This window comes from Callospermophilus lateralis, chromosome 3 (assembly GCF_048772815.1).
Source record: "Callospermophilus lateralis isolate mCalLat2 chromosome 3, mCalLat2.hap1, whole genome shotgun sequence".
In the NCBI taxonomy this organism is placed as follows: Eukaryota; Metazoa; Chordata; class Mammalia; order Rodentia; family Sciuridae; genus Callospermophilus; species Callospermophilus lateralis.
In genome coordinates, this window is record NC_135307.1 from 197,995,168 (window position 1) to 198,022,388 (window position 27,221).

The 27,221-nt window shown below is 56.6% G+C and overlaps 3 protein-coding genes across 10 annotated transcripts in view; 2 read left to right on the forward strand and 1 right to left on the reverse strand.

The window, feature by feature from the left end:
* Positions 1 to 75: 75 nt before the first annotated feature.
* Positions 76 to 3,679, forward strand: Lime1 (Lck interacting transmembrane adaptor 1). Its single transcript, XM_076852135.2, has 8 exons — positions 76 to 161; positions 1,456 to 1,569; positions 1,744 to 1,801; positions 1,888 to 1,939; positions 2,053 to 2,426; positions 2,523 to 2,640; positions 3,094 to 3,230; positions 3,367 to 3,679. Exons 2-8 carry the CDS (start codon positions 1,472 to 1,474, stop codon positions 3,586 to 3,588), a joined length of 1,059 nt encoding a protein of 352 aa, XP_076708250.1. The 5' UTR covers positions 76 to 161; positions 1,456 to 1,471; the 3' UTR covers positions 3,589 to 3,679.
* Positions 3,680 to 3,762: 83 nt separating this feature from the next.
* On the forward strand, positions 3,763 to 6,892 carry Slc2a4rg (SLC2A4 regulator). Of its 2 annotated transcripts, XM_076852134.1 has the most exons (7): positions 3,763 to 3,924; positions 4,224 to 4,369; positions 5,223 to 5,332; positions 5,742 to 5,929; positions 5,996 to 6,096; positions 6,173 to 6,601; positions 6,685 to 6,892. In XM_076852134.1, the coding sequence occupies exons 1-7, from the start codon at positions 3,763 to 3,765 to the stop codon at positions 6,794 to 6,796; spliced, it is 1,248 nt and encodes a 415-aa protein (XP_076708249.1). In that variant the 3' UTR covers positions 6,797 to 6,892. The 2 variants fall into 2 exon arrangements, with proteins under 2 accessions (XP_076708249.1, XP_076708248.1); XM_076852133.2 differs by lacking the exon at positions 3,763 to 3,924 and having other exon boundaries at positions 3,948 to 4,369; positions 5,742 to 6,096.
* A 457-nt stretch (positions 6,893 to 7,349) lies between these two features.
* Positions 7,350 to 27,221, reverse strand: part of Zbtb46 (zinc finger and BTB domain containing 46) — a 54,534-nt gene continuing 34,662 nt past the window's right edge. For 3 of the 7 annotated variants that reach the window (XM_076852128.2, XM_076852129.2, XM_076852127.2), the window contains exons 4-5: positions 15,142 to 15,317; positions 7,350 to 11,071 (exon numbers count right to left, since the gene is read on the reverse strand). In XM_076852128.2, the coding sequence (XP_076708243.1) occupies positions 10,670 to 11,071; positions 15,142 to 15,317 (578 nt within the window). In that variant the 3' untranslated portion in view covers positions 7,350 to 10,669. The other 4 variants (XR_013090850.1, XR_013090852.2, XM_076852130.1 and 1 more) reach the window with 4 other exon arrangements.

Sequence of the window (27,221 nt, forward strand, 5' to 3'; positions counted from 1 at the left end):
TAGAGACTCAGCTGGCTACGGGGTCTCTGGGGAGAGAGGGATCTGCACAGGTTCATGGCAACTCACGGGCTGGGCTTTAGGGGTCCTGAATGAGGCCACAGCCCATGCCAGGGTCAGAGGGCCCAGGAGAGTGGCCTTCTCCCTTCCTTTTTCTGATTGAGGTGGGTAAAAACCCTGGGTGTCCTTTGGTGCCCTGTGCTTACTTCACTGGGTGGAGTTGGCCCTCAGGAGCACTGTTAGGCAGGTGGTCCTGGTCAAGTGGGTTTGATCAGTGCAAATTTGGTGGCCACTGATTGTCTAGCTGATCTACTCTCCCCACTTGTTGTTGGCGAGTGTTCACTTCAGTGGGTGTGGTAGGGTGCAAAGCTGGGCTCTCAGAATATAGGGATGGCCACCCAGCGCCCAGGGTAGCCCACTGAGTCACGACTAGACCAAGGGAGGGGCCCTAGCAGGTGGGTGACTCCTGGTGCCGCAGCAGCTGCAGCTTAGGGCTGAGGGCTGCTGGGGAGGTGCTCTGAGGCAGTGACAGGAAGTGAGGTGGGGAGCTCTACCAGGCCCACAAAGACCTTCCTGGCTGCCCCAGACAGGGCCGTGGAGGAGCCGCGTGGTGGCCTTGGTAAGTGCCTGCTCTGCCCTCCAGCATGGGCAGTTCCCCAAGCCCCTCAGGGGAGCTCCTTGCATTTGGGAGGGCTTGGACTGGCCTGGTCAAGGCATTGGGAACTGGCTGTGTTCCAGTTAATCAGACTGGGCCCTCCCACATGCCCGTGCAAGAAGCCCACTGCTGAGTCTGTGTAGACTGGCCTCGACCTCCAAGATTACCCCTTGAACCTCCCCTAACTCCTACAGATAATTGGTGGGCCCACCTGTCACCCACCACCCATCCCCCAGGCAACTCTGCTGACATCAGTCCAGCATAGGTGGCAGAGATCAGGGGGAAGAGAGCCAGAGGGGTGGGAGGACATTTCATTGCCTAAAGCTGGCCTCTTCTGCCTCTTCTCCACTACTCCACTTCAAGGTCCAAGCTCTCTACTAAGTTGGCTTAGGGGCATCACCTAAGACAAGGGGGCCACAGCTGGGCAGGGTGGATAGGCAAGGTCTGTGGCCTGTGGCTCATAGGCCCAGGGGTGTAACTGCAGGGACTTCCCCCAAATCATGGGTTTGGGCTGCAGTGACCACAGCATGATCTTGGCCAGGTTACAATTGCCCTAGCCATGCTCTGCCATCACCATGACCACCTGCAATTACGGTGAAAGTGCAGGCAGAGTACCCCTTTTCACCAGGAGTTCCAAGCTAGAGGTGGAAGGGTGGGTGCCCCTGTGTAAGGTCAGGTGTTTCCGGTATGCTGAGTCAGAACAGGGGGAGGAGCCCACCCACAGAGGGAGGAGCACAAGTGGGGCTGCCATTTGTGTGCCCCATCCTCAAGCCAGCCCCAGTGCCCCTCTCTTCTGCCCCCAGGCCCCTGCCTCACAGGATGGGGCAACCAGTGCCCTTGGCCCTGCCCACCCTCTGGGTCCTAGGGTGCTTCTCCTTGTTCCTCTGGCTGTGGGTGCTGTGCACAGCCTGCCACAGGTATGTCTGTTGTGCTGGGTTCCTTGTGGGCCCTCACCACCTCCTTGTGCAGACAGGAGTTAGAGGCAGGCCCATGCGGAGGCTCTGTGAGAACCTCTACATTGGTCTTGCATCAGCTGCTGACCACCCTTATACCTACTGTGGCCCCTGGCCTAATGATGCTCTTGCCCCCAGGACACGGGTGCCGAGGCATCGGGCTAGGCTGCAGGGCAGCATGATGCCAGTGCAAGTGGTGAGTGCCAGGCCAGGGTGGTGCCACAGGGTCCCTTCCAGACCCTTGCCCTCAGTCAGTGCTGAGACTCACTTCTGCTCCCTCAGCAGGTCCGGCACCAGGCTGTAGGAGCTGCACCACGGCCCACACAGCAGAATCGTGAGCCTCCGGGATGGTTAATGGGGTGGGTCTGGCCATAGGCTGTCTCCCCATTTCTGGGGCCAGGCCTGCTCCCCACCCTTAAGTGACCTCTACTCTAACCCCACCCCTAGCTCCACGGCCTGCCAGCATGGATCTCCTGCGCTCACAGTGGCTGGAAGTGCCCAGGAGCAGCACCAGACCACAGGCAGCCCCCTCCATCTTCCCACCACAGCAGTTGCCTAAGGCCTCTCCTGTCTCCCCTTCACCCTTCATTGGCCCTGAGGATACTTATTCCAACATAGGGCTGGCTGCAATCCCCAGAGCCAGCCTGGCTTCCAGCCCTGTGGTGTGGGCAGGGACACGGCTGACCATCGGCTGTGCCAGGCCTGGGCCTGGGGCCAGACCTCTGGTGGCTGAATATGCCTGCATCCAGAAGCTCAAGGGGACAGGTCAGGGTCCCCAAGAACTGCAGCAGGGGACTGCTGAGAGGATCCCAACTGCTCAGGTAAAGTGGGCCTGGGCTGTGCACAGCAGGTGGGGCTGGCAGATTCTTGGCAGAGAGGCTGGTGTTTACCGCTCCTTGGATCCCTCCTCTCTCCAGGTGGACATCCTGTACTCCAGGGTCTGCAAGTCTGAAAGCAGGGACCCAGGACTCATAAAAAACCAGGCAGACCTCAAGGGTGGGGGATCGATTCTGGCCCCAAGGAACGACTTGACCTGTGAGACCCTCCCCCTCAGGGACCTGAGCATGGACAGCAGGCCCCTGGAAAATGTGTATGAGAGCATCCAGGAGATGGGGCCCTGAGCAGGAATCACCCCTCCTGTCTACCTGGTAACACAGTGGATATGTACAGGTGCCAGGCCCCCGTTTCTGCCTCGGGAGGGTTTGGAGACCCCTGAACACCCAGTATTTACTATGTTCCTTTCTCCAGAGTGAGCTCTCTGCCCCTGCAGCTGACAGCACAAATCCCAGATCCCATGGCTTCTAGCCTGTGAGGTTCTATTTCCAACCGTCCACATGTCCTCTCCCTGCTCCAGAGAAGGCCTACATACTAATAAAGTTTCATCAAACAAGGATGGACATGCATGCCTCGCAGCCTGCTGTTCTTGAAAGCGGGGAGGGTTGCGGTGAGCACTTCTGGAAGGATCCATGGCTCCTTTTGGTCTTGCAGGTGGTCTCACCCAGATGCCCAAGCTCTGGTACCTGAGGCTGTTCTGGTTTCCTTCCGAAGCCATTGGCGGGCAGGGGGAAGACAAACCGTCTCGCTGTGGTTTCCAGGACAGGGAAGCCTGCTGGGCGGCTGCCAGGGTAGGACTTGGAACCTGGGCTCCGCCACCAACCCCTAGAGTTACAGAAGTCGGGGAGAGGTGGGCAGTTTGCGTTAAAGAATAACCTGCTCCAAGAAGCCAGCCAAGGAGACAGGGCCCCTTTCTGTCTCTGGCAGCTCTTCCAACACACCGGTGGGGAAGCGGCCCTCCCAGGCAGCGGAGCGTTGGAGCGCCCGCCCGGAGCTGGCCAGACTAGGGGCCGTCGGGCGCCGGGAGGCCACCTCTCCTGGCCAGAGCGGGAGCGCGGGCTAGAGGCGGGCAAGATCCCAACGCGGGCCAGTCGGAGGCCGAGCTCCGAGCTCCGGCCACCGAGTGTTGATAGGCCCGCCGGCCAATAGGCGCGCGCGCCGGGGCGGGAGGCGTGGTCGGCCGGGCTGCCTCGGGGCGGTGCAGCACCGAAGGGGCCGGACGGGATTCAGGGCGGGGGTCGGCGGCCCCGCCAGCCCGGCCCGGCCCGGGGCCGCCTCCCGAGAGTCCGCCCTCGCCGCTGCAGCCTCGGCGGCCGGCCGGCCATGGAAGCTGAGCTCTCCCCAGGTCCGGGTCCGGGTTGTGCGCGCCCCCAGCTCCGCGCCGGCGGTCGGGACCCCAATGCGCTACGGGCCGAGGCGCCGTGGCTGAGCGCGCAGGGCTCGGGCCCGCGCGCCGCGCCCGTGACGGTGCCGGCGCCGCCACAGGTACCAGTGGGCGGGGGCGCCAACAAAGTCTCTCTGGCTGCAAAGATGGCGTCGGGGCTGCGCAAACTTTGGGCCCTGAGGGCGTGGCAGCTAGGGGTGGCCGCGTCGGCCCCTGCATGTCCGTGGGTCCGGCCCGGCCGGGGGACGCTCCCCGTCGCCCGCGCCGAGGCGGGGCCGGAGGCGGAGCTATGCTATCCACAGCGGCTGCAGCCGGTGGGGCGGGGGCGGGCGCCAAGTGGATCCGTGGTGCAGGCTGGTGGGCCTGGGCTGCCTCTTCTATGAGTTTCTTCCATCTGCAGGGCCCTTCTATGGGCGGAGGTTTTGCGGGCTTGGAGTTCGCGCTGCCGCAGGAGCCGCAGGCTGCAGACCTAGGGACCCCGGGGACGTGGGCGGGGGCGGCTGGGCTCCCGACACCGTCGGGGCACATCCCGGTGCCAGCGCAGAGGTGAGCCCCTGGGGTGGGGGGTTCGTGCCCTAGGTGGGTGTGTGCACACGTGCGTCGGTGTGTGCACAGGCAGTGGGTGGGGCACGGATTTCTGCCTTCCCGACCCTCCCGAGGGAGGCCTCTGTAGAGAATAGGTCAGGGTCCGGAACTGGGTTTCTGCGTTCTCTTCCCCCAGCTCTCCAACCCTGGAGGAGTTGGACATAAATGACCAATTACATTGGGGGTCCCATCGCAGAACTGGGAGGGGCGGCTGTCAGTTTCTGTGCAGAAGAGGCAGTGTAGTTTGCGTGGGGCTTACTGTCCAGGAATGCCTGGGGCTCCTATTGCCATTCCCCCACTCCTGAGCCCAGACAATTCTGGCTGGCTGCGCAGCAGGGGCGGACCCTGTCCTATCCCGCTGAGGCCCAGGAGCGGCCTGTGCTTGAAGCCCATTCTCCCTCCTGGCTGCTGCCGACTGCTGGCCGCTCCCACCTCTTAAGCCTGGACGGGGCCCACAGCTGCTGTTGCACAACGCACAGCGCTGGTTAATATGTGATGGGGGCTGGGTCGGGATCAGTCCTAGCCCACCAGTGAAAATTGGTGCCCTGTAGATCCTGAGGGTGCAGGGGACAAAGCCCAGGCTGTAGAGAACACCAGCCTCAGAGAAACCCCAGCCCTGTTCCCGGTGGTTCCTGGTGATTTGGGGCTCTGCAACCTGAGCTGGGGGTGGAGCCAGACCTCCTTCTCTGCCAGGAGTGAGGCAGCCTGGTGCTGGAACACGTGCCCAGGCCTTGAAAGTGTAGCTGGGTCAGGGGAGGGGCCTAGAGTACTTGTTGGGCCCCACCCACCCATATCTTGCCCCTGTCTCCTTCAGATCCCCCCCAGGAAAAGCTCGGCTAGATGAGGTCCTGGCTGCGGCAGCCCTTACAAGCCTGTCTACTAGCCCCCTCTATCTGGGGGCCCCTGCTGTATCCTTCAGTCCAGGTGTGTCTCAGAAGTCTGTGCTCAGGTGGGGGCAGGGCCTGGGACAGAGGACCCTACAGCCACCCAGTTTCTGGGATCGAGCAGAGTCCTCAGACCTGCCACCCGCACTTCAGCTGTCTTTCTGAAGTGGTTATATGGATTTTCAGTGCCTCTCACTGAAGCCAGGCCTTTGCAGATTGTCCACCTCCACTTTGTTGACCATGCCAGGCACCCCCTTTTTTCTGCTATGCTGGGGGATGTCTCCCCATGCCCCTGTGACCAACATCTTCTCCAAGACTCTGCCCACCAAGCTCACCTGAATAGGTGGCAGCTGAGTTAGGGACTGCAGATCATTAGGCAGACAGCAGGCAGCAGCTCCCCACAGAGCAGCTCAAGCCCACCAGAGGTCCTAAGGTGCATGTTCCTGCAGAGCCTGACTTGGAACCCTGGAGGGAGGCCCTGACGCAGCCCACTGGCAGCTACAGCAGCAGCAGCAACAGTGGAGACTGGGTCTGGGACCAGGCCAGCGACCAGTCCTCCCCATCCACACCATCGTCCCCACTGCCCCCTGAGGCAGCCCACTTTCTGTTTGGGGAGCCCACTCAGAGGAAACGGAAGGTGAGCTGGAGGAGCCCAGGGCGGGTGGACTCAAGTGCTGCTCCTGACACACACCCTGTTGCCCAGAGCGCTGTCCAGGTGGTGTTCCAGTGCCTGTGGAAGAGCTGCGGGAAGGTGCTGCGCACAGCCTCCGCCATTCAGAGACACATCCGCCTGGTGCACCTGGGGTGCGGCGGGGCCGGGGGCCGGGCGGTGGGGCCAGGCCAGGCCAGCGCTTCAGCTCCCTTGCTGTGTCCCCAGCAGGAGACGGGAAAAGCCTGAGCACAGTGATGGTGAGGAGGACTTCTACTACACTGAGCTGGACATTGGTGTGGACATGCTGACCAATGGGCTGTCCAACCTGGCCCCAACGTCCCCTGAGGCCCCTGTGCCGCCTGCCTTCCCCCACCTGGACCTGCCCAGCCTGCTGCGGCCTCTGGCCCTGCCCCGGCCCCTGCCCCCTTTGCTTAGCTCTGCAGCTCCTCCCAAGACATGCCACGGTGACCATGCCCACCATGCTGGGGAGGCAACAGGTGGCAGCTGGGAGCAAGTCTCAGGGCACTCTGGAGAGGAGCGAAGTCCAAGTTGCAGCTCCCCCCAGGGCTGCCTGGCACCTGTCCATGTGGACCCCCAGCCCACTGAGGGCCAGGCCACTGGACCAGCCCTGCCCTCCAAGCTTGGTGCCAGCTTGAGGTGTGTGTGGGTTGCGGGCCCAGTCAGGTGCCAGGTGGGGAGTATCCCAGCTGACAGCACTCGTCTCCCACCTGTCTCCCCAGGAAGCCCCGTGGTGATGCCAAGAAGTGCCGGAAGGTGTACGGCACGGATCACCGGGACCTGTGGTGCACAGCCTGCCGCTGGAAGAAGGCTTGTCAGCGGTTCCTGGACTGAGCCCACTGGCCCTGCTGTCCCGCCTCCTGTCCTGGGCAATCACCAGGCCTTGCCTTTTCTAGCTGTGGGGCTACTTCCTAAGGCAGGAGACAGTAGGGGAGATGGTGACCCTGGGCCCCAGCAGTGGGGAAAGGGGTCCTGCTATTCAAAGTGCCTCTGAAGAAGCCAGCGTTTTTGCACTAAAGCCAAATAACATCACTGTCCCCTTGGCCCCAGGACTGTTGCCCGCCCCCCCTGCCTGTTGGCCCAGGACTGGCCAAGGATGTTGGCAGGCCAGCTGTAGGGTTCGGTCCAAGAGGCACTTTGAGGGGTGTTGAGAAGGGGACTCCCATACTCATACCTAATGCAGTGGTTTAGGGGCCAGGGCTGACTTTTTCCATGTTTCTGAAGCTCAGGTGTCTCACGTCTGGGCCACCAGGCGAGGAGAAAAATTAAAAATTGGGTTTTTTTTCCAGAAGCCGAGTCTGCCTCCTAGAGGGAAGGAATGGGTCCAGGACCTTGTGGGCAGGGATGGGGGGAGGCCACGGGGCTGGGGGTCTCCAATCCAGCCCCCTGTATCCAAGATGAGGCCGAGGAGGGGGCTATCTGAAACACAGGAGGCATCTGCTGGGAGCAGCAATTTCCCAATTTATTGAAAGTAATCACTTTGCAAGAATGTCTATGCTAATCCCGTCACAGAAAGGAACCCCACAGGCAGGCCTGGAGCCTGTGGAGGCAAGCAGGAAACTCCAGACCCTCTGTAGAGAAGAGAAGGTGATGCTGGCTGCTGGCCTGGCCTCTGGCTACCAAGACCTAGGCAGCAGCTGTGATTTTCCACCAATGGACTGAAAAACCTCCCCAAATATTAAACACATCTCCAGTACAAACACAGGTTTATAATAATATATAAAGTCAATATAATAGAGCATCCCAAGAAAAAAAATCAACAGTCTCCAAACACTGCCTTTTTTTTTTTTTTTTTTTTTTTTTTTTGTCTCTTCTGTTTTTGATGACAGGTTGAAAGCATGTTGAAAAAAATAAATATTTAAGGGAAGCACACACACAGCACCCTCACTACAAGTGGTTCTAAAAGGGCCGCGTACAAAACAACAGGATCTAAACAAAAGACAATCACTAGAAAGTATGGCTTCTTAAAGAGCTGCACATGTCACAAAATGAGCCGAAGATTATCTTTCATAATATTGCAAAAAGTTCCAGTTTTGCATTTTCTCAGTTTTCTTTCTTAAAAAGGAAGATGTGCAAAGTTGGAAGCATAGCTGTGTCCCGAGTCAGGCCCTGGAGAGTCCTGGCAGCATCCTATTGCCCAGACCCAGAGTTCAAACAACCTGGCCAGGATCCAGAGCTCCATACAAAAATCATGGTTTCCCTATTCACATACCCCCACCACCATGGACTGTATCTTCCACTTTGGTGTTGCAAACACCAAGGTATAAACAGACACAAACAACAACAAAAAAAATACAAAATGTGAAATGTAATCTACACATTATTTTCCTCTTCATAAAAAAATATTTATTAGTTTGAACATTGATTAAAAAAAAAATCAGTCACATAAAAAAAAACCTTCATTACATACATCTTTTCCCTCCATGCCTCCTGAGATGGATGTGTTCATCTGGGTTTGAAATTCCACTCTCCAACTAGCAAACTGAGAACAGCGGACCTGCCACACAGCAGACGGGGAAGATGGTGGACAGATTGGGAACCTCGGTTTTCCGGTACAGTATCATTTCAAGGATATGCCCCTAGGCCAGCAAAGGCATCCAGAGTGGGAGCCAGTCAGAGAGCAAGACATCCTGAGTGCCAGGCAGAGGTGCCTGGGGGAGGTGGGCCAGGGGCCCTGGGCAGTTTGGCCTGAGAGGGGGGACCGGTACAAAACCCAGAGGTTGGTAGCAAAGGTCTGGTTTCCAAATGCAACTTGTAAGAAAATCAGTGTATAGAAAAGGTGTTAAAAAAGTGGGAAAAAAGGTACAAAGTTCTGAGAGCCCTGAAGGGGGCTGGGAGCTCAGCTGGAGCTTCCCTGGTCAGGGGGTCAGCCACACTGCCCCACTGGGAGCACCCCAGACCCTCCATGGCAGTGGGAGAATGGGTGACAAGCCAAGGCCCCCATGCTCTGTGTAGGAGGGTCTGAGCTTCCGCTAGGGACTGGCTCAGGAGCTCATGGCTTTGCCAAGGAGGGATGTATGCGCAGGAGGGCTGGATGGCAGCAGGGGGAGCAGCCTCTTGTGACTGGTAGAAACTGGCTGATTTTACTTTGAAAAAACAAGAGAGAACTGCAACTCCTCCCAGTACACAGGCCCTCAAGGGCAGCACCATGTCCCTGCGCCCACATGGGCCCACCCTGTGTGTCCTTGGCAGCAGCTGCCAGACAGCTGTGCTTAGGGAATGTTCTCAGGAAATGTGCTCCAGGTGACCACTGGGACCTAAGTCATAGTTCTGTGGGGTTTTCCTTTTTCCACTGAGGAAGATGTGACAGTAAAAAGGTAACAGCCATCTGGCTTGCAGTCTGGAGGAGAAACTAGAAACTCTCTCTCCAGTTGGTGCTCACACTAGCTCCCAGGGAGCCCTGGCCTAGGGTGGGGAGTGGTCAACCTGCCTACACCTCACCCTGAGAGGGTGCACAGGAAGAGGAGGAGAGGGTGGAATGTCTTAGTTGTGGTGTCAGAGCAGCCTGGAGGAGGTGCACAGGCTGCCATGTCTGTTCTAGGGTGGGTCTGGCAGCCTGCCTCCAGGACCTCAACGCTGGGTGATGCACAGAGATGCCCACCATGGGGGCCTTTGCTTTTCACTCAGGAAAAAAGGAGAACACATGGGAAGCTCCTTCAAAACACAGCAGGAGGACTTAACAAGCCAAAGGAAAAACAACCCTATGTAGTTTTGCCAAGTGTGAAAAACAATGCAAAAAATAAGAATTTTCTGCAGCTACCTCACGATGTCTCCAACTACTTTAACATTTGGTTACCCAGGCAGGGAGGTGAAGCAGCACACTGCAGCAAGGACACCCACCTCCAGTGTTAGCAGCAACGATGGCAGGAGTCCAGCTCCAGCCCGTCCCAAGAGGGGTCAGCAGGAGCCCTGGAACAAGCCCAGGGTGGACAAGGGGCCCAGGCTCTCTAAGGAAGTGCACCCAGAGCTGAGGCCCTCATGGCAGAACTGTTTTGGGCCTGAGATGGGGAGCCTAGCCTGGGGTCTCCTCCCTGACTGAGGAGTCCTGCCTGGGAGGAGCTGTGGCCTCCTCAGGCCCTGCCCTCCGGGACCATCGGAGAGAGCACCTGGAGCCCTGGATCTCGAGGATCTGCAGCTGCTTTGTTAAGCACCAAAGCCCAGAGGTAAGAGGATCGCAGGGCTTTCTGTGCACCAGACCTGGGTTCTACAGGTGCCACTGTGTGGCAGGAGCCAAGAGGGCAAAGGGCCACTGCGGGGTCACAGGCAGACACCTGGCTGCAGGGCTTGAGCAGTGCTGCGGATGGATGCAGCTCGGTGTATGCAAAACTCTCAACATGGACTCAGACCTGTGGCCTCGAGGATGCACTCATGCCCCTGGCCAGCCTGGCCATCATGCATCCAGGGTCTGGCCAGCCACAGAGGGCTCCTTTGATGCTCTGGCGGCACGCCCCATACCAGACCCGTCACACACCTGCAGGCACCTGCTGGGGACTCCAGGCATCCCAGAACAGGCAGGAGCATGCGCTCTCCCTCGACCACATGGCCGGTGTCTGTGGGAGCGGGGCTGGATGCAGGGAGGACCAGAGGAGGGGCTGAGAAGGGCGCTGTCCTGCTGTCGGGTGTTGAGACCCACTAAGACACACACACAGGTGGACGGAGCGACGCAGTCACCACCCCACCATCAGACCCTGCCCACCGGGGCAGGGCCTAGGAGATCCAGGCGAAGTCCTTTTCAGGCCCTGCAGTGGGGCTGCGGGGGCCCTGTGGTGAGTCCTCGTCCTCCTTGTCGTCCCCCAACAGTGTGTCCTCGGGCGCCAGCCCTACATCGTCCTTCCATTTTGCCACGTCGTCGTCCTCATCCTCCCCCAGCTCCTCCTCACCCTCCCCTCTTGGGTCCTCGGGGTCTTCCAAGTAGGGCCCATCACCAGTGAACAGGGCCTCGGGGGAGCCTTCGCCACCCCCATGGTCCAACTGCACGGCTGCGCCCCGGCCAGCACAGTCGGCACACACGCCGTGGCGCCGGGAGCCGTGCCTGATGCCCACGCTGGCTGCAGACATGAACACGCGGCTGCACACCTTGCACACGTACTTCTTGTCCTTGCTGTGGACCTGGGAGGACAGGGCAGTCAGTGGAGGGGTGAGGTTCCCCAGGGGCAGTCTCTGCCAGGCCCTAAAGAGGCATATGAGCAAGGATAGCCATGGCATGACTTGGGGGTGACAGATCTGCTGGGACCCTCAAGCCCAGGCTTGAGGGTGTTGCCCAGAGTCTACAAGGTCAAAACTGGGGACAGCACCCAAAAGCCCTGTCCCTAGGGGTGCTGACACCAGGGGCAGCAGTGTCCTCCCGAAGCCCCAGCAGGGCCAGGTCTCAGTGTGAGTACACACACACACACGCACGCACACACGCACACACAGAGGCCCTGCTACATACTTCTCTCTAAGGTCACACTGCTCCCTCTTCCAGAGTCCCTGCCAGGACAGGCGGAGTTCTCATCAGACAGCATATGGAGCACTCCTGTGCCCCTCCTGGAAAAGACGATGCCAGCTCAGGCTGGTCAGGGTGGAGAGCCCCACACAGCGGTGACCAAAAGATATAGGTTGAGTCTGGCTTCTGGGAGTCTAGTCCAGGCCCATGGCTTGATGGGCTGGGCAGCAGGAGAGCCATGGGTCAAGATTGAAGGACAAGGGCTAGGACTGTAGCTCAGTGGTAGAGCACTTGCCTAGCATGTGTGAGGCACTGGGTTCGATCCTCAGCATCACATAAAAATAAACAAATAAAAAATAAAAGCATTCTGTCCATCTACAACTACAAGGAAATTAACATGAAAAAAAAAAAAGAGTGAAGGACAGAGGGAAGGGGAATTGGGATGGAGTCCCAGGAGACGGTGGTGAACTGGGAACAGACTGGGGGCAAGTCCACACCCCAGCCTTCTCCTGACCATTTCCTTGTAGGTGAAAAGGCACAGCTCCCTCTCCCAGCTGGAGCCTGAGGTCAACTGAGAGCCTAGGACAGAGATTAGCAACTGAGATCAGCAGAAGAGGCACATTGGCCAGGAAGGGACAGGATCAGTGCCCCTTACCAGGGCTATGCCTGACAGGGAGCAACAGCATTTGGGAGAGGGTCCTCGAGAGAGCAGGACACAAAGGCCCTAGGACCTGAGGACACACAGACGGGATGCCTTCTGCAGAAGGGGACAGGATGCCTGCTGCTGTTTGGAACCTGTGGAGACTTCAGCATGGGCACTGGAGTCTGTGGAGAACCACAGCACCCCTGGCTAACTTGAGGAGGGCTTGGAGGGATTGCTCACAACCAAGCCCTGACCCTACTTTTCAAGAACAAAGGCCAGTGGGCCCACAAGTGGCAGGCTACCTGCGAGCCTCGGTCCACCCTCTGGTTGGACCTGGTGCTAGCCAGGCTTCTGCCCTCAAGTGCCAGCAGCCTCCCCAGACCTCCAGGCTCTCTCCGCCCCTCTGTGTCCTGCAGACGCCTACCCTCCATGTGCAAGAGCTGGAGCTGTGTGAGAGCTGGCTGCACACAGGGAGGGAGATGTCCAGAGGGTGTCTGAAGCCAGCTCTCCACAGCCTGCAAGAAAGTCCTATCACACAAAGACTGCAGCCAGGCTGAGGGGGAGAGGGGTCCTGCTGGGGTGGCTGAGAGCGTCCCAGGCTCATGTGTTGAAGGCATGGTCCCCGGCACAGCTAGTCAGAGGTGGGGCCTTTGGGAGGGGCTCACCCTGAGGGCCCGGCCCTCCTCAGTGGCTGGGTCCTGGATGGTGAACGCACTACCTGAGGTGGGACTGGCTGGAGGAGGGTCTCTGGGGCATGCCCTGGGAGGCTTCCCCGCTGTCTCCCTCTGCTTCCTGGCTGCCGAGAACTGAGCAGCTTTACTCTACCATGCCCTCTGCCATGGTGTTTCTGCCTCATCCTGGGCCCAGAGCAATGGAGTTGGCCCACCATGGACTGAATGCTCTGAAACCATGAGTCACAATAAACTTTTCCTCTTCTAAGTTGTTGTTTTTTCCTCCACTAAGTTGTTCTTGTCAGGTATTTTGGTCACAGCAAAAAAAAAGTTGGCTAACATTTTCTTTTCTTTTTTTTTTTTTTGGAGGGAGGTGCTAACAGGAATTGAACTCAGGAGCACTCAACCACTAAGCCATCATTTCTTCTACTTGCAATGATCTGACAAGCGATCACTGTGGTCCTGCAGCTATGCCTCGTGAGCTGCCCCTCACTGGCCTCAGCTTCCCAGGCCCTTGGTCTCACAGAGCACTGCTCTTGAACCCAACCTTCTTGAAGGCAGGGTTGCTACTTCCACCAAACCCCAAGTGGGGAAGGCTCCAGTGACAGCTGCCAGGCTGCCGTGACAACCTGCACGTCCAGAGTGTGGCATGGGCAGGTCATCACATGGGGGACCTGAGACCTTCAGGAACAGCTGGTGGTGGCCCTTGGAGCTGGGTGCTAGCCCCCTGGCCTCCTCAAAAGCCCAACCGGCAGGGTCTAGACCTCTGGGTTGGGTCCAGCATTCTGTAGGTTTGTTTGCTCTGTATTAGATTCAGGGCCTCCCTCTGCCCCCCACACAGGGGAACAAAACGTCCAGACCAAGTCACAATAGGAACTGTGCAAATGGGGATGACAGGGCAGGAACAGGCCCAGGAGGGGTCGGGGTCCCCAAGGCAGATGGCCAGGACCAGAGGGCCAGGCACTAGTGGGTGCTCTCACTCCTGCTCGGGGAGGGTGCTGGGCACCGTAGTAACTGTTGCTGAGCCCCTTGGTGGTACTGCTGTGGAGCAGGGCCGGCCCACCCCATCCAGACCTGAAGCCCTCGCAGGTACAGAGGGGTCCCACTCCTTGCTGCTGGGTCTGCCCCCCAGAGGTGCCAGGAGGGCTACTGTGCACAAGGAGGCCGCAGACCATCTCCTAACGCAGGGCCCTGTTTCTCAGAGTGGGCACCCAGAGAAACCCTCTCCTCAGGAAGAGGTGGGCCACCTTCATTGTTTTTGTTTCTGTTTTGTATTCTACTTTTTTAACACTAGGGATTGAATTCAGGGCCTCATGCATGCTAGATAAGTGCTCTACCACTGAGCTACATCCTCAGCCTTTTTATTTTTTATTTAGAGTCTTGCTAAATTGCCCAGGCTGGCCTATAACTAGAGGTCCTCCTGCCTCAGCCTCATGATCAGTTGGGGTTACAGGCATGGCCACTGCAGCTGGCCCCAAATGTTTTAAGTACATTTTTCAGGGCCCTCCTGTGGGTTCTCTAGACAAATGCAATGACCTCATTGAGACTCATCAGCACTTGCTAGTGTGAAACAAGATGTGGTTCCTCTGAACAGGTGCATATTACCTTTTAGTTTTCATGTCAGTCTGCAAAGTGATCTCTATGGCTTATTAATTAGATGAAGCAGAAGCAAACGTTCACTTAGAGAAAAAATTCTCAACTCAGCTTGCTAAGACTTCATGGCTTCTTGTGGACATGGGTCTGCCTCTGGCCTCCCTTCATGGTCAAGGGCTCTTCCTGATCCAGGCATCCCCACCTCACAGAGGGACACACGGGGGGCCCTAGAGAATATCCCTCTGTGGGCTCTGTAGCCATTCAGGGACCCTAACCTCAGGGGAGCTCCCAGCTGTCCTCACCTCAAATAAGAGTACCCCACTAGGCTCGAGCAGCAGAGGCCAACAGAGAGCCTGAACCCAGCCTTGGCCCTTGCCGCCTGGCAGGGCTGCCCATGAAGCTGGTGAGCTCCAGGTGACCCAGCCTGCAAACCATCCCCATCCCAAAGATGCCCGAGATGCTCCCCCATCCCAGTGCAGCATACCATTGGTATCACACCTGGGGCTGTCCCCTGTCAGGGCTCAGGGCCTTGGGGGTCCGTCTCGCTAGGCTGATCTCCTCTCTATCTCCAGACAACCTCCTCTCTGTCGCTCTTAGTTGAGCTGGTCCACTCTCCAGCATCTGCTCCCTGACAGCCACCAGCTGGGTGCAGAGCCTGGCCCCACCCCTACAGGGCGAGTGAGGCAGCCCAAAGCCGGCAGCAGTGACCCCTTGGCGAATGCTGTCCATGGTGGCCTGCTTGGCTTCCCCACTGCCGAGTGTCCAGGCATCCCATAGCCACCCCCACTGCCTGCCTTTCAGGACATCTCAGCTCAGCATAGGCCGCGGATCCAGGCCCTGCACTCACCAGCGTGTGCCGCTTCATGTGTTCACGGCGCGTGAACTTCTTCCCGCAGATCTCACAGGGGTAGGGCCGCTCCCCGGTGTGGGAACGCATGTGCCTCTTGAGGATGCACTGGTGCATGGCCGAGAAGCTGCAGTAGGGGCACTTGAACTTCTTCCTGATCACCGTGAACTCATTCACTGGAAGAGAGCAGAGGCGTCAGTGCAAGGGTCACCTGGCTGCCTCCTCCCCACATGCTGTCCACCCAAAGGGGACCCACAACCCAAGCTCAGGGAGGCTGGTGCCCACCTCTGAGGAGCCTTCTGCAAAATGGAGGCCCACTCAAGCAATCTTTCCCTGGTGAGGGCTGACCAAGAGCCCAGGCTTGGGCAGCAGCAAGCCCTGTGGACAACCAACCCAGCACATGCCATCTTGTCTCTGTTCATACATTTCCCATGTCCTCAGATGTTCCCCCATGCCCTCAGATGCTGCTGGACATCAGGACCTCCCAGGAGACAGATAAGAAGCCAGCACCATAGCGTGACATGAGCCAAAAAACACAGAGGGAAAAGGAGACACCCCTCTGCTGGAAAACAACCAGGGGACTCACCTATCCAACACACTACACTGTCCCAGGGAACCTGGGCCCTGACTCTGCTGAGGGACCCTCAGAGGCTCCAGTGTGGTTCTGCTGCTCAGACCCCAGCTTCGGCATGGGATTTAGAAACTGGCCAGCGCAGAGCAGCCCCAAGAGCACTGGCCCTGGACTCACACAGGTCCAATCAGGAAGATCCTTGCAAGATCCACCATGAGCCAGAGTCCTGTGCCCCATAGACAGTAACTCCTGGCCCAGGGACACATGATTCTCCAAGAACTGAGGGGTGAGTTCATCCCTGCTAGGCCTAGAAAGCCCTGAGCTGACAACTCCAAGTGGACACCATAGCTCATAGCTGAGCCACTCCCCACAGCCACGGTCCCTGTCTGTGCCCCTAAAGCAACATCAGGTCCCCTGGAGAGTAGGGGTCCACAAGACTTCTGCTTCTGAGCCTCTCTATTAGATGTTCACCGTGTTCCTACATCAGGAGCTTTCAGTGTTGGTGGGTGTGGCAATGGCCTGTGGCTGGGGACAGGAGGGGGACCACACTCAGCATGGCCTCTAAGGCAAGACAGGCACTGAGATGACCACAGCCAACAGTGCACCATCTTCCAGTTGTACCCATATATAGTCAGAACTGGGCCGGAAGGCATTCCGCACACAAAGCACCCACTCAACACACTGTGACCTCAACGCACAGCCTGGGACTTGCATCTGCCAAAGGTCTGCACATACCAGACCCGCCAGAGACCCGGCTGCTGGGCATTCAAGGTATTTCCCTCTTTCACTCACGAGAACAGTGGTTACTGCGGTTCCTGTAGATGACTGTACCACCCACCACCTTCTGAAGACGGGTCCTGGGCTGCATCTACCCACAGCCCTGCAACTGTTCCTGTCCACCTGGTGCCTGTGCAGGCAGGATCGCAGCAGTGGGGCTCCTCCAGAGGGACACACTCCAGTAGGACCCTCCCAAAAGCAGGTTCCTTGGGGGAAGTTGGCGTCCAGTGTCTGCTGATGATGCACACTTCCTTAGCTAGGGCGAGTCTATCCAACAGGCTTACACCAGTGGCACAAAGAGAGTGGGCGCTCAGCAAGGCGACCCACAGGAGACAGGCCTCTGTCCAGCCACTGCCCACACCCTGCTTTGTCCTCCCTGACCACTGGGCTCTGTCCTTGATGTGGTCCAGTGAACTAGGCACAAAAATATTCCCCTTTTCCAGCCACACCTCCACCAGGAAGGACTGCTCTTCCTCAGAACCCTGTGTCCCCACTGCCGTACCTGGTGGGTGATGCACACCCTCTAGGTGGGAGGGGAACAGGACATGAATTTCTACACTGTTTTACTTAAAACAACTTTTTGGGGGAACACAGCCATGGTTCCTATTCTGGTTTTACAATCATGAAAATTAGAATTTTTAATTACCATATATTTAGCCTTCTATTTAGTAATTCAGACCTGCGTGCTAAATCAACACTTTCTCTGTATAGAAGCACTATTTATTCTCTCATAAAAACTGCCTGGAATTTCCTGGCCGTGGCTCCCCCTCCTAAGCAGGACTTGCCCAGAGCAGAGGCCTGGCACACAACGCCACTCCGTACCTGTGGCTTCTGAAGCTAACGCAACCACGCTTTCTGGTCTTGACAGGTTATTTTAGGGTCACAGCTATAACAAAGAGCCTCTGGGTGGCCCAAAACAGTAAGTAAATTCAGTCTCATAGTTTTGGAGGTCAGACCTGGGACACCACAGTGTGAACTCTAGGGGGCTCCTTGTGCCCGCTCCGGCTCCTGGGCCCCAGTACCCCGTGGCTGATGGCCACATGGCTCCATCTTCAGTTGGCTCCTCTGCCTCTTATAAAGACATGTGTCACTGAATTTAGAGCCACTCTCATCCAGGACGACCTCATTTGAGATACTTAATTTAACCACACCTGCAAAGACCCATTTTCCAAATAAGGTCACAGTCACAGGTCCAGGAGACTAGGAGTGGGCACTGGGGGCACCATGTGTGCAGTCAGCAGCATGTCACTGCCAGTGTCTTGCCAGCTAGGAGCTGCTGCATCACCAAGCCACACCCCAGCCAGTGATGATTACAACTATGTCCTTTTTTTTTCCTTCTCAGTACTGGATTTGAACCCAGAGCCTCAGAAACACTCCACCACTGAGCCACATCTCCAGCCCTTCTTCTTCTTCTTTTTTTTTTTTTTTAACATGTAGTATTTTTTTTTTACTTTTTTTTTTTTTTGAGAGAGAGAGAATTTTAATATTTATTTTTTAGTTTTCAGTGGCACAACATCCCTGTTTGTATGTGGTGCTGAGGATCGAACCCGGGCCGCACGCATGCCAGGCGAGCGCGCTACCGCTTGAGCCACACCCCCAGCCCTCCAGCCCTTCTTATTCTTTGTCTGAGGCAAGGTCTTGGTGAGTTGCCCAGGGGCCTGGAACTTGCCATCCTTCGGCCTCAGCTTCTTGGAGCAGCTAGGGTCACAGAAGAGTGCCACTGTGTCTGATAAATTAATTCCTAGTTGGAAACAACCAATATCCCCTGTAATTTCTTTGTGACTTACAGCTTACCTATCTTAGAAAATTCCCAAATCATATAGTGCTAAGGCTGGAATGTGGCCCAAAGTGCAGTGTTGGAATCATAGTTCCAGCAACCACACGGTGCCGGGCACAGGGCCGTGAGAGGTCTGGGCCTCTCCCTCACGTGGCACACCTGGCTAGCAGGTGCTGGCCCTGTGTTCCATCCCTGCACTGCAAAGCCAAAGGACAAACACAAGCTATCTTGGGAGTGTCTGCTGCCGTGAGAGCAGGCTGGTCGCAAACGCAGGGCTTTCCCGCTGGCCTCCCACCGTGGGCTGACCAGGTAAGTAGGCCTGGCCACAGCTGCACCTGCAGTCCCAGCACGCAGGACCCCTCAAGTCCACAAGTTCTACACCAGCCTGGGCCACAGGTGAGGCTGTCTCAAAAAATAAACAAATAAATAAAAAGAATGCAGCCCTCTTCAGACTCAGCCCCTCCCCCGTGGACTTCCGTCTCCAGAATGGTAGAGGCAGGCCCTCTACCAACTGAGCTATATCCCTAGCCCCAAATTCTTTTCTTTATAAACAATCCAGCCTGTGATTTCTGTTGTGGCAGCACAAATGCACCAAGACGTGCGGCTTCATTGTCATAAACATTAGAAAGCCACATAGTAAAAGAGTCACTGCCATAAGCTGCCATGGCAGCCACATCTTGCTCCCAGCTGCTCAGGAGGCTGACACTGGAGGATCCAAGTTCCAGGCCAGCCTCAGAAACTCGTGAGATCCTGTCTTAAATAAAAATAAACAGAGCTGGGGTGCAGCTCAGTGCTGGAGCACCCCTGGGTTCAACCCCCACCCCCCAAAAAAAAGAGTACTTGGCATAAACGAAAACATGCAAGACCATTAAACCAAACCGAACACCAGGGGTTCCATTCCAGATAGTTAATTCTTCATCTAGTCATCATTTTCCAAAGAGTGCACTTCTACAATATTTCAGAATCAGGTCCAAATAAGGACCATAGTTGACTTCAAAGACTTACAAGGCCTCCACAGTTTCATATTAGAATGAGGCGGAATTACAATGTATCCAAGTTGTTTCAAGGTCTTAGCCATGGGCAAGTGCATGCACCCCAGGACCCAGCTCAGTGAGGCCTCACCTATCTGTGCACCCACACGCACACACACTCAGCAGTACACTGCGCAGTGGCCTCAGAGGCCCCCCATCCCAACACTCTGTGCCGCCTGCATTCGCCCATTTGTGCTGCTGACATGGGCTCACGTCAGTGCACAGGGATCTGAGGACCCCTGGGCAACTGTCCTGGTTCAGATGCTGGATGTCCCCAAGCAGCTCAGTGAGACAAAGCAAGAAGGAGAAGACTAAGAGGCCTGGACCTAGACAGGCACTCAGGTGAGGGTTAACTGGGTGGAGATTCAGGGCAGGCGGGTGTGGCTGGGGAGGTGGTCACTGGGGCCTGCCTGGGGGTCTCTGGGTTGTCCCCGGGGAGCAGAGCTCTCTGCCTGTTTGCCACATCCTGAGCTGCTTTCCTCTTCCATGCCCTCCTTAGCACTATTCTGCCTCATCTCGGGCCCAGAGGGATGGAGCTGGCCTCCTGTGCATGGAACCTCTGAAACCATGAGCCAAAATAAGTGTGTCTTCCTCTAATTGTTCTCCTCAGCTCTTCTGGTCATGGCAGTGAAAAAGTCAACTAAAACAGTGTCTCATGTGGCTCAGTGGTAAAGCACCTCCGTCTCCAGTACTGCAAAAGAACCAAATCAAAATCAAAACCAACTCCTGCCTGCCCCCACCCCCAGCAGGTCTGCACTGGGGCAGGGGGTGGGCACCACCAGCTCCCAAGGCCACTGGGCCTGCCAGGAGACCCCAGAGGGCCTGTCCTCAGGAGCCCACTCTGCACACACCTCCCTGCCCAGGACCTTGGCCAACCCGCAGGAGTGTTCACCTGGGTGGAGGTCACAGACACAGTGTGGGAGCTCCTCAGGTGACCACGGGGCCCCCTCCCCAGAAGCCCACCGTGAGCTGAAAGATGGGTCCCACCTCCTGACCCCTAGAGCCAGCCACCACCCCTCGCTGCAGGGAGTTGATGGTCTGACCTTACTGAACACGGTGACTCAGAGATGCCACTGCCCAGTATCACATGACACCGCCACCACTGAGATCCTCCCAAAACAAAATCTGAGTTCAGCTGTGGGGTCTCTGCTGCAGCACAGAGCTTCACGCCACCAAGACCAAGCCCTGTAGCCAGGTGGTTCGGGTCAGTTGTTGGGAGGGCCCTGAGGGCGACTCTGACTTCCCGAGACACTGGGGATCACTTCTTTCTACTCCACTAGGCTGGGAATTCTTACTATGAATGCCACTGGGTTTAAGATCACAGGGTTCCCTTTCCTTTTTCTCCTTTATTCTGCAAACGTGGTGAGTCCCATAGGCTGATTTGCAAAAGCTCCTTGAAGGTTCTGAGCACCTACCTGCCCCAAGGCACGGCTGCTGTTCTGTTGGTGCTGGGGACTGAGCCCAGGGCCTTGCAGGACGTAGGCAAGGTCTCCACCACTGAGCCAACCCCACCTGGACCTTACTGAGGCAGGGCCTCAAACCTGCAATGCTTCCGCCTCAGTCTCGTCCCTGGGACCAAGGGCAGGTGCAGGGCGCCCAGCTGGTCAGTTGGGCCTCTGGCCCTGCTCCTCCTTGCCGAGGGCCTGCTCCGTCTCACTGGTGTCTGCTCCTCCTCTGTCTCCGGCTTCCCTTGGATTGCACGTGGTGTCTGCCGTGGCCTGGCCTGCAGTGCTGAAGGCTTGGTCCCCAGTGCGGCAGTGTTCACAGCAGGGGATCTTGGGGCACCTGGACTGTGAGGCTCCGATGGCACCCATCGTGGATGAGTCCTCAGGTGGGCTCAGAGCTGAACGCACTTTGGGGAGTGGTGGAGACCCCGTCCTTGGGGATGAGCCTTTGGGCACTACGTCTTGTCTCCAGCCCCTTCCTTCCCTTCTCCCTGCCTCCTGGCCACCATGAGGTGACAGCTCTGCTCCTCGTGCTGCCACCTTGACCTGCCTCACTCAGGCCCAGAAACAATGGAGCCCAGTGACCCTGGGCTGAAGCCCCCGAGACCCTGAATCAAGCGACTTGTCTCCTCGGTGTCTGGTACCAGGGTGGAGGGGGTGGAGTGCTGACCCCACACTCTTCTCAGATTCCTTTTCTTTTCTTTTGAGGTGGATGTACAGGGGATTGAACTCAGGGGCACTTGGCCACGGAGCTCCATCCCCAGCCCTATTTTGTATTTTATTTAGAGACAAGGTCTCACTGAGTTGCTTAGGGCCTCGATAAGTTGCTGAGGCTGGCTTTGAACTCATGATCCTCCTGCCCCAGTCTCCCAGGCCAGTGGGATCACAGGTGCACTCCACTGTATTCAGCTCTTCCTTGATTCCTGACATATGAATCCAGAGCCTTCTCCTTTTCTCATCAGGGCAACAGAGCTCTGAGCACTGTCTCAGGGTGCTCTGAAGTTTTGAGGTGCTCTTACTTCCACTATCATTCAACTCAAAATGTCACCACCTCCATGGCGTCCAGCGACACAGGATCTCAGTCCAGTTGTGGCCTCAAGCAGAACCTTTGGGAAGTTCTAGCATCTTCCTCTGGCTGACCCCAGCTCCAGCCACCCGCAGTCTCAGTCCTGGGACATGGCTGGTCTGCCTTGTCCTTGGTAACCCTTTCCTGCACCCGTGTTAAAGCCGCTCCTTGGTCATTCAGATACAAGATTCTCCACAAAGTGTCAGCAAGCTGAATCCAAGGGCAGTCTGGCTAGCCGGACAAGGTGTCAGAAACCCCCAAATATGACCATGCACTTGTGCACAGTTCCCTCTAGCTTCTTGCCGACTTTTGTTCCATGTACTTAAAGACTGAACTTATTTTTGGACACATATAGGAATGTCAAATTCATTGTTTAATAGCTACCTTTTTTTTTGTACTGGAAATGAAGCCAAGGATACTCTACTACTGAGCCACCCTCCCAGTCATTTGTGTGTTTATATATTTTATTTAGAGAGGTATTCTGGGTAAGTTGCTCAGGGCCTCCCTAAGTGCTAAGGCTGGCTTTGAACTTACAATTCTCCTGCCTCAGCCTGCCAAGTCACTGGGATTTCGGGCATGGCCACCAGACCAGGCTGTGACACCTTAAAGTGTACTTTGGCATTAATATTGCTGCATTGCTTTCTCCAGGTTGGTGTCTGCATGGCTTATCTTTTTGCTTTATATTTTCCTGTGTTCTTATCTATATAATCTGTCATCCATAAGCGGTAAATATTTTTTTAAAGGCTAAAACCAAAAAGAAAGATGGGTACGGTAGTGCACAACTTTCTTCTATCCCAGCCACTCGGGAGGTTGGGGTAGGAGGATCACGTGAGTCCAGGAGTTCAGAACCACCTCAGCCACACTCAAGGCCCCTTGTGCACCTCCCCCCCAAAAGGCCAAGGATTGTTTTACTTTTCTTTTTTTTTAATATTTATTTTTTAGTTGTAGATGGACACAACACCTTTATTCAATTTTTATGTGGTGCTGGGAATTGAACTCAGTGCCTCATGCATGCCAGGCGAGCACTTTTCCTCTGAGCCACAACTGCAGCCCCCAAGGATTGTTTTTCCACTTTGATGGGAGCAGCGCAGTATGCCCCCGGGAGGGACTTGCCGTGATGTGTCCACTCATGCACAACACACTTTGGTCAGAGCTCCTGCCCAGGAAGGCACCCAGTTCTTTCCTGGGTATTTGGAGGTGCTGGGCATCACTGAACCTCCTCTCCCGCCCCTTTCCCATGGTCAGGAGTGGCTCCATTTCTTGTCACAGCCCCCAGTTGCACCTGTGTTTCGGCCACAACCAGCTGGACTGTGCGAGGACTGAACAACCAGTCAGCAACCCAACCTCGTCACCCTGGGCTGTTGTCACCCTGGGCTGCCCACTGGGTGCTTCCCCCGAGACCTGTCCTAGGAGGTGAGCTCTCTGGCTCCCCCTGGGTGCCTGACAAGGCCCCACACATGCCCCCAATGGTGAGCAGACTTCCTGCCGTCGCCATTCCCGGTGGGCGGCCTGTCCTCAGGGCTGCAGCCCCAGCACTACGGCTCTTGGAGGGAAAAGTCTCCTCTGGCTGCGTCCTTGTCCTCGAGTCAGCGTGTACCTGTGGCTGCTTCTGTGGCTGGCTGGTTGGTCTTGGTGCTCACAGCTCCTGAGCCCACGCTGTCTTCCTCGGTACTGGAGCATCCTAGTGGCTCTCTCCACCTTGCGAGCTCCGCGCCGTGCCTCGCAGCTTCATGCCCATTCTTTCGTCCTCTGAGCTCCTGCCGGGAGTGTTTTCCACACATCTGTCTCCAGCCACTGACCCACCTTCTGCATTGGCTGCTCTCAGACTATCTGTGAACTTAAATTCCAGACACTGTATTTTCTCTTTCCATTTATTTTTTGTGGGGGGGTAGGTACCAGGGATTGAACAAAGGAGCACTTGACCACTGAGTCACATCCCCAACCCTACTTTTTTTTTCTTTTTTTGGATTTTATTTAGAGACAGGGTCTCACTGAGTTGCTTAGTACCTCACTGCTGCTGAGGCTGGCTTTGAAGTGAAGATCTTCCTGCCTCAGCCTCCCAAGTCGTTGGGATTACAGGCGTGCCCCACTGTGCTCTGCCCAGCTCAGACACTGGATTTCCAAATCCAAAATTCCACTTGATTCTTTTTTACAGATCCCAATTCTCTTGGAATTTTCCATCTTTTGTTTGCTATTTCTGGCTGATTTCTTGAGCAGGTCAGCTGCAGACCCATCAGCCTTGTCTGACAACCAACAACCTTCTTGGCTCCCAGTGGGGCTTGGTCAGTGGGTGACCTGGCACACACTGGACCCTTCAGTTGGATGATGGGCACTTGAGGCACAGGGAAGAAGTGCCTTCTCTAAACACAGTGAAGGCAGACGTTTGCTATGGACCCTGGCAATGGCTGAGGTCCCGTGAGGGCTCAATGGTTCCATGCAGTCTGAGTTTTACTCCCAGAGAGGGGGTCTCACCTCATGTCCCCTTGTCCCTCCACCCAGCCCACGTGACCCTGGCTTCCTCCTGCTCTGGGCTTCTGGGGAAATGCTGCCTGAACATTCCTGCCTTCTAGAACATTCCGGCTGGACTTCCTGGAATGTGGCTCTGAGAGTGTGCTCAGAGGCCAAAGGTCTGTGTGCGCATGTGGGGATCTCTTGCACGCGGGTTCTGCCCCTTGAGTCCCCACAGTGGTGGGCAGCCAGAGGCACCACCTCCACCTGTGTCCTGAGGGCTCAGCCTGTGGGTCAGCTCCAGCACCTACAGAGACCCAGGATGGGCGCTCTCCTACCCTCCCCGGGCCCAGCCCCCACATGGGCTTGCACCCCAGGACTCCAGTGCCTGTGTGTCTGGTTTTGTGTGGGTCAGGCTTCCAGTGATGTGTTCTGGGTGGGCACTTTCCCATCATCCGCCACGGAGGTCAGCCCAGGAAGCCAGGCTGGCCGAATCTGTGAGCCCCACTTCTCTTCAAAGACACTTTCTTTAAAACAAATATTTTTTTATAGCAGCTGACAAATCGCCAACCTGACAATGTAAAGTGCAGTCTATGGGCTGGGGTTGGGGCTCAGGGGCAGAGTGATCACCTAGCATGTGTGAGGCACTGGGTTTGATTTTCAGCATGGCATATAAAATAAATGAATAAAATAAAGGTCCATCAACAACTAAAAATATATAAAACAAAATATAAAAAAAAAAAACCAAAAAAAACCCAAAATCTAAATTAATACGTCCACACCCCAGGTGAGTGGAGTCTTGATCTTTATAACCTACACACCCTCCTGTGTACCCATAGGCTCTTGGGTGGGGGACACTCTTCCTGTATGCGAAGGAGACAGCAATGCCAGGAAAATGAATTTGCAGATATGGAGCAGATACTTGGCAGTTAACAGACCTAAAGAGAAAACCAACCTTTTATTACTGAAGTTCTGTTTTCAAGAAGGAATGCTATTGCCCAGTGTGGGGCACACCCCTGTGATCCCAGCTACTTGAAAGGCTGAGGCAGGAGGATTGTAAATTCGAGGCCAGCCTCAGCAACTTAGGGAGACCCTGTCTCAAAGTAAAGTTTTTAAGAGGGCTGAGGATACAGCTCAGTGTAAAACACCCCGGGGCCCCCAGAGTGAGCACGCGCGTGCACGCGCGCGCGCACACACACACACAAAGCTTCCTACATCCCTTAACATTTTTACCATTCATCACAAAGCCTGTTTCTTCAGGCTCTCTGGAAACCATCTAAATTTTAAGTTGTTTTCAAACACCAACCAAAACCTCTGGGCCTGCATGTGGGTCCCAAGAGGTACCTCCCTATGGTCAGCTGCCAACCTCCGACACTATTCCCCACCACCCCAACCAGACACCCCACCTCAGGTGAGGTCACCCATGGCCCCCAGCCTAGGTGCCCAGGTGGGACACAAAATCTCGGTGTGACAGTGAACAGACTCATGGTGGCCCACAAAGTAAGGACACGCTCAGTGCAGATGGCCACCAGAACCTGAGAGGGACCTGCCCTGGCGGGCCCAGCCTCAAGACACCCCCCAACAGCTCTCTGTCCTCAGAGCCGCCATCATGGCACAGAGACACATCAGCAGGGAGCTGCGGCGGCCTGAAGGCGGCCTGCACTGGTCACAGGGAAGGCTGTCCATCAGGCTGAGGGGAAGCGCCTTTCCCAGGGACACCTGCCCACCCTGCCTGACAGCACTCTGGCTACTCCAGGACCCTCCTGAGCCACCTGCTGTTCCACAAAGGGGAGCCCAGCTCTGAATAAGGAGGTGATGTCGACCGCAGGTGTGAAGGCAGATGGCGCTTTCTGAAAAGGGGAGCATCTGGTGATGCCCATCAGCACTGAGGGGTGCATGGGCAGAGGCCTGCACAACACCCGGCTGGGCCGGGCCCTCAGGTCCCTCTGGGGAGTCAGGCAGACCTCTCGGACTCCACCTCCATGTGCCCCTGTGCCCCTCCTCTGTCCCCCAACTTCACAACCCACATGGTCAGGTTGCCTGGAGGCTGGAGGTGTGCCCGCTCCTGCCAGGCTGCCCCTCCCTGACTGGGCTTCACAGCCATGTCCCTAACTGCCCCACACTCAGAGCTGCACATGAGTGGCCACAGGGACCCGCACACCAGGCACCCATCCCCACACAGGGCTCAGGGCACTGGAGGCCCCTCATGCCCGGGAGCCATGGTGCACAGCTGAGCGTCTGTCCCACAGGGACCCTTAGCAGACTCCACAGGCATTCCCAGTGCCCAAGAGCACAGTGCTGGCACCCCAGTGTGGCCACCCAGGTGGGGCAAGGCTAGCCAGCCTGTGGGAGGAATGCCGGGTAGGGAGAGAAGGCTCCTCAGGACCCTAGAGAGGACCCGGGAGCCAGGTCTAGACAGCACTGCTCAGATCCATGTCCAAGTCAACAGAGATGCCAACCTAGAGCCAGAGGCCCACAAGCTACTGACCAGTGGTGTGAGAAAGGTGGGCAACACTTCTGCAGCTGATACCCTCTCTCACTCACCTGGTCCCCGTCCAGCAGCTACAAAGACAACCTGTCACCGGCCACCTGGAAAGGAAGGCTGTCATTAATTCCCAACAGACAGACGCGTGGAAGAAGAGCTGTTACCAGAGCACCAGCACCCAAAGCCACCCGGCGGGATGACCTGCGGAGGACGACGAAGAGCAGCGGTGGACCTGTAGATCCAGGCGGTAGCTCCAGGCTCCCTGGCTCTCGAGGGAGGCAGGAGGTGGAGGTGGCAGGCCTTCCCCTGTGGCTGGGGACAGAAGGAGCACGCACTCCCACCAGACTTCTGGGGCCAAGGCAGATGGTCGGAAACGATGACCCCATGCGGAAGGCCCCCGGAGATGGCCTCGCTCCCGGCTATGGGAATCCGAGCTCTCAACCTCCTGCATGTGAATCAAATGTTTTTTGGGGGAAGAAA

Coding starts and splice junctions, on each gene's coding strand:
- Lime1 (XM_076852135.2), top strand. CDS start 1,472: ATGGGGCAACCAGTGCCCTTGGCCCTGCCCACCCTCTGGGTCCTAGGG. Junction 1,940..2,052: donor ACGGCCCACACAGCAGAATC/GTGAGCCTCCGG, acceptor CCCCACCCCTAG/CTCCACGGCCTGCCAGCATG. Junction 2,427..2,522: donor AGAGGATCCCAACTGCTCAG/GTAAAGTGGGCC, acceptor TCCTCTCTCCAG/GTGGACATCCTGTACTCCAG.
- Slc2a4rg (XM_076852133.2), top strand. CDS start 4,041: ATGTCCGTGGGTCCGGCCCGGCCGGGGGACGCTCCCCGTCGCCCGCGC. Junction 5,333..5,741: donor TGCTGTATCCTTCAGTCCAG/GTGTGTCTCAGA, acceptor ATGTTCCTGCAG/AGCCTGACTTGGAACCCTGG. Junction 6,602..6,684: donor AAGCTTGGTGCCAGCTTGAG/GTGTGTGTGGGT, acceptor CTGTCTCCCCAG/GAAGCCCCGTGGTGATGCCA.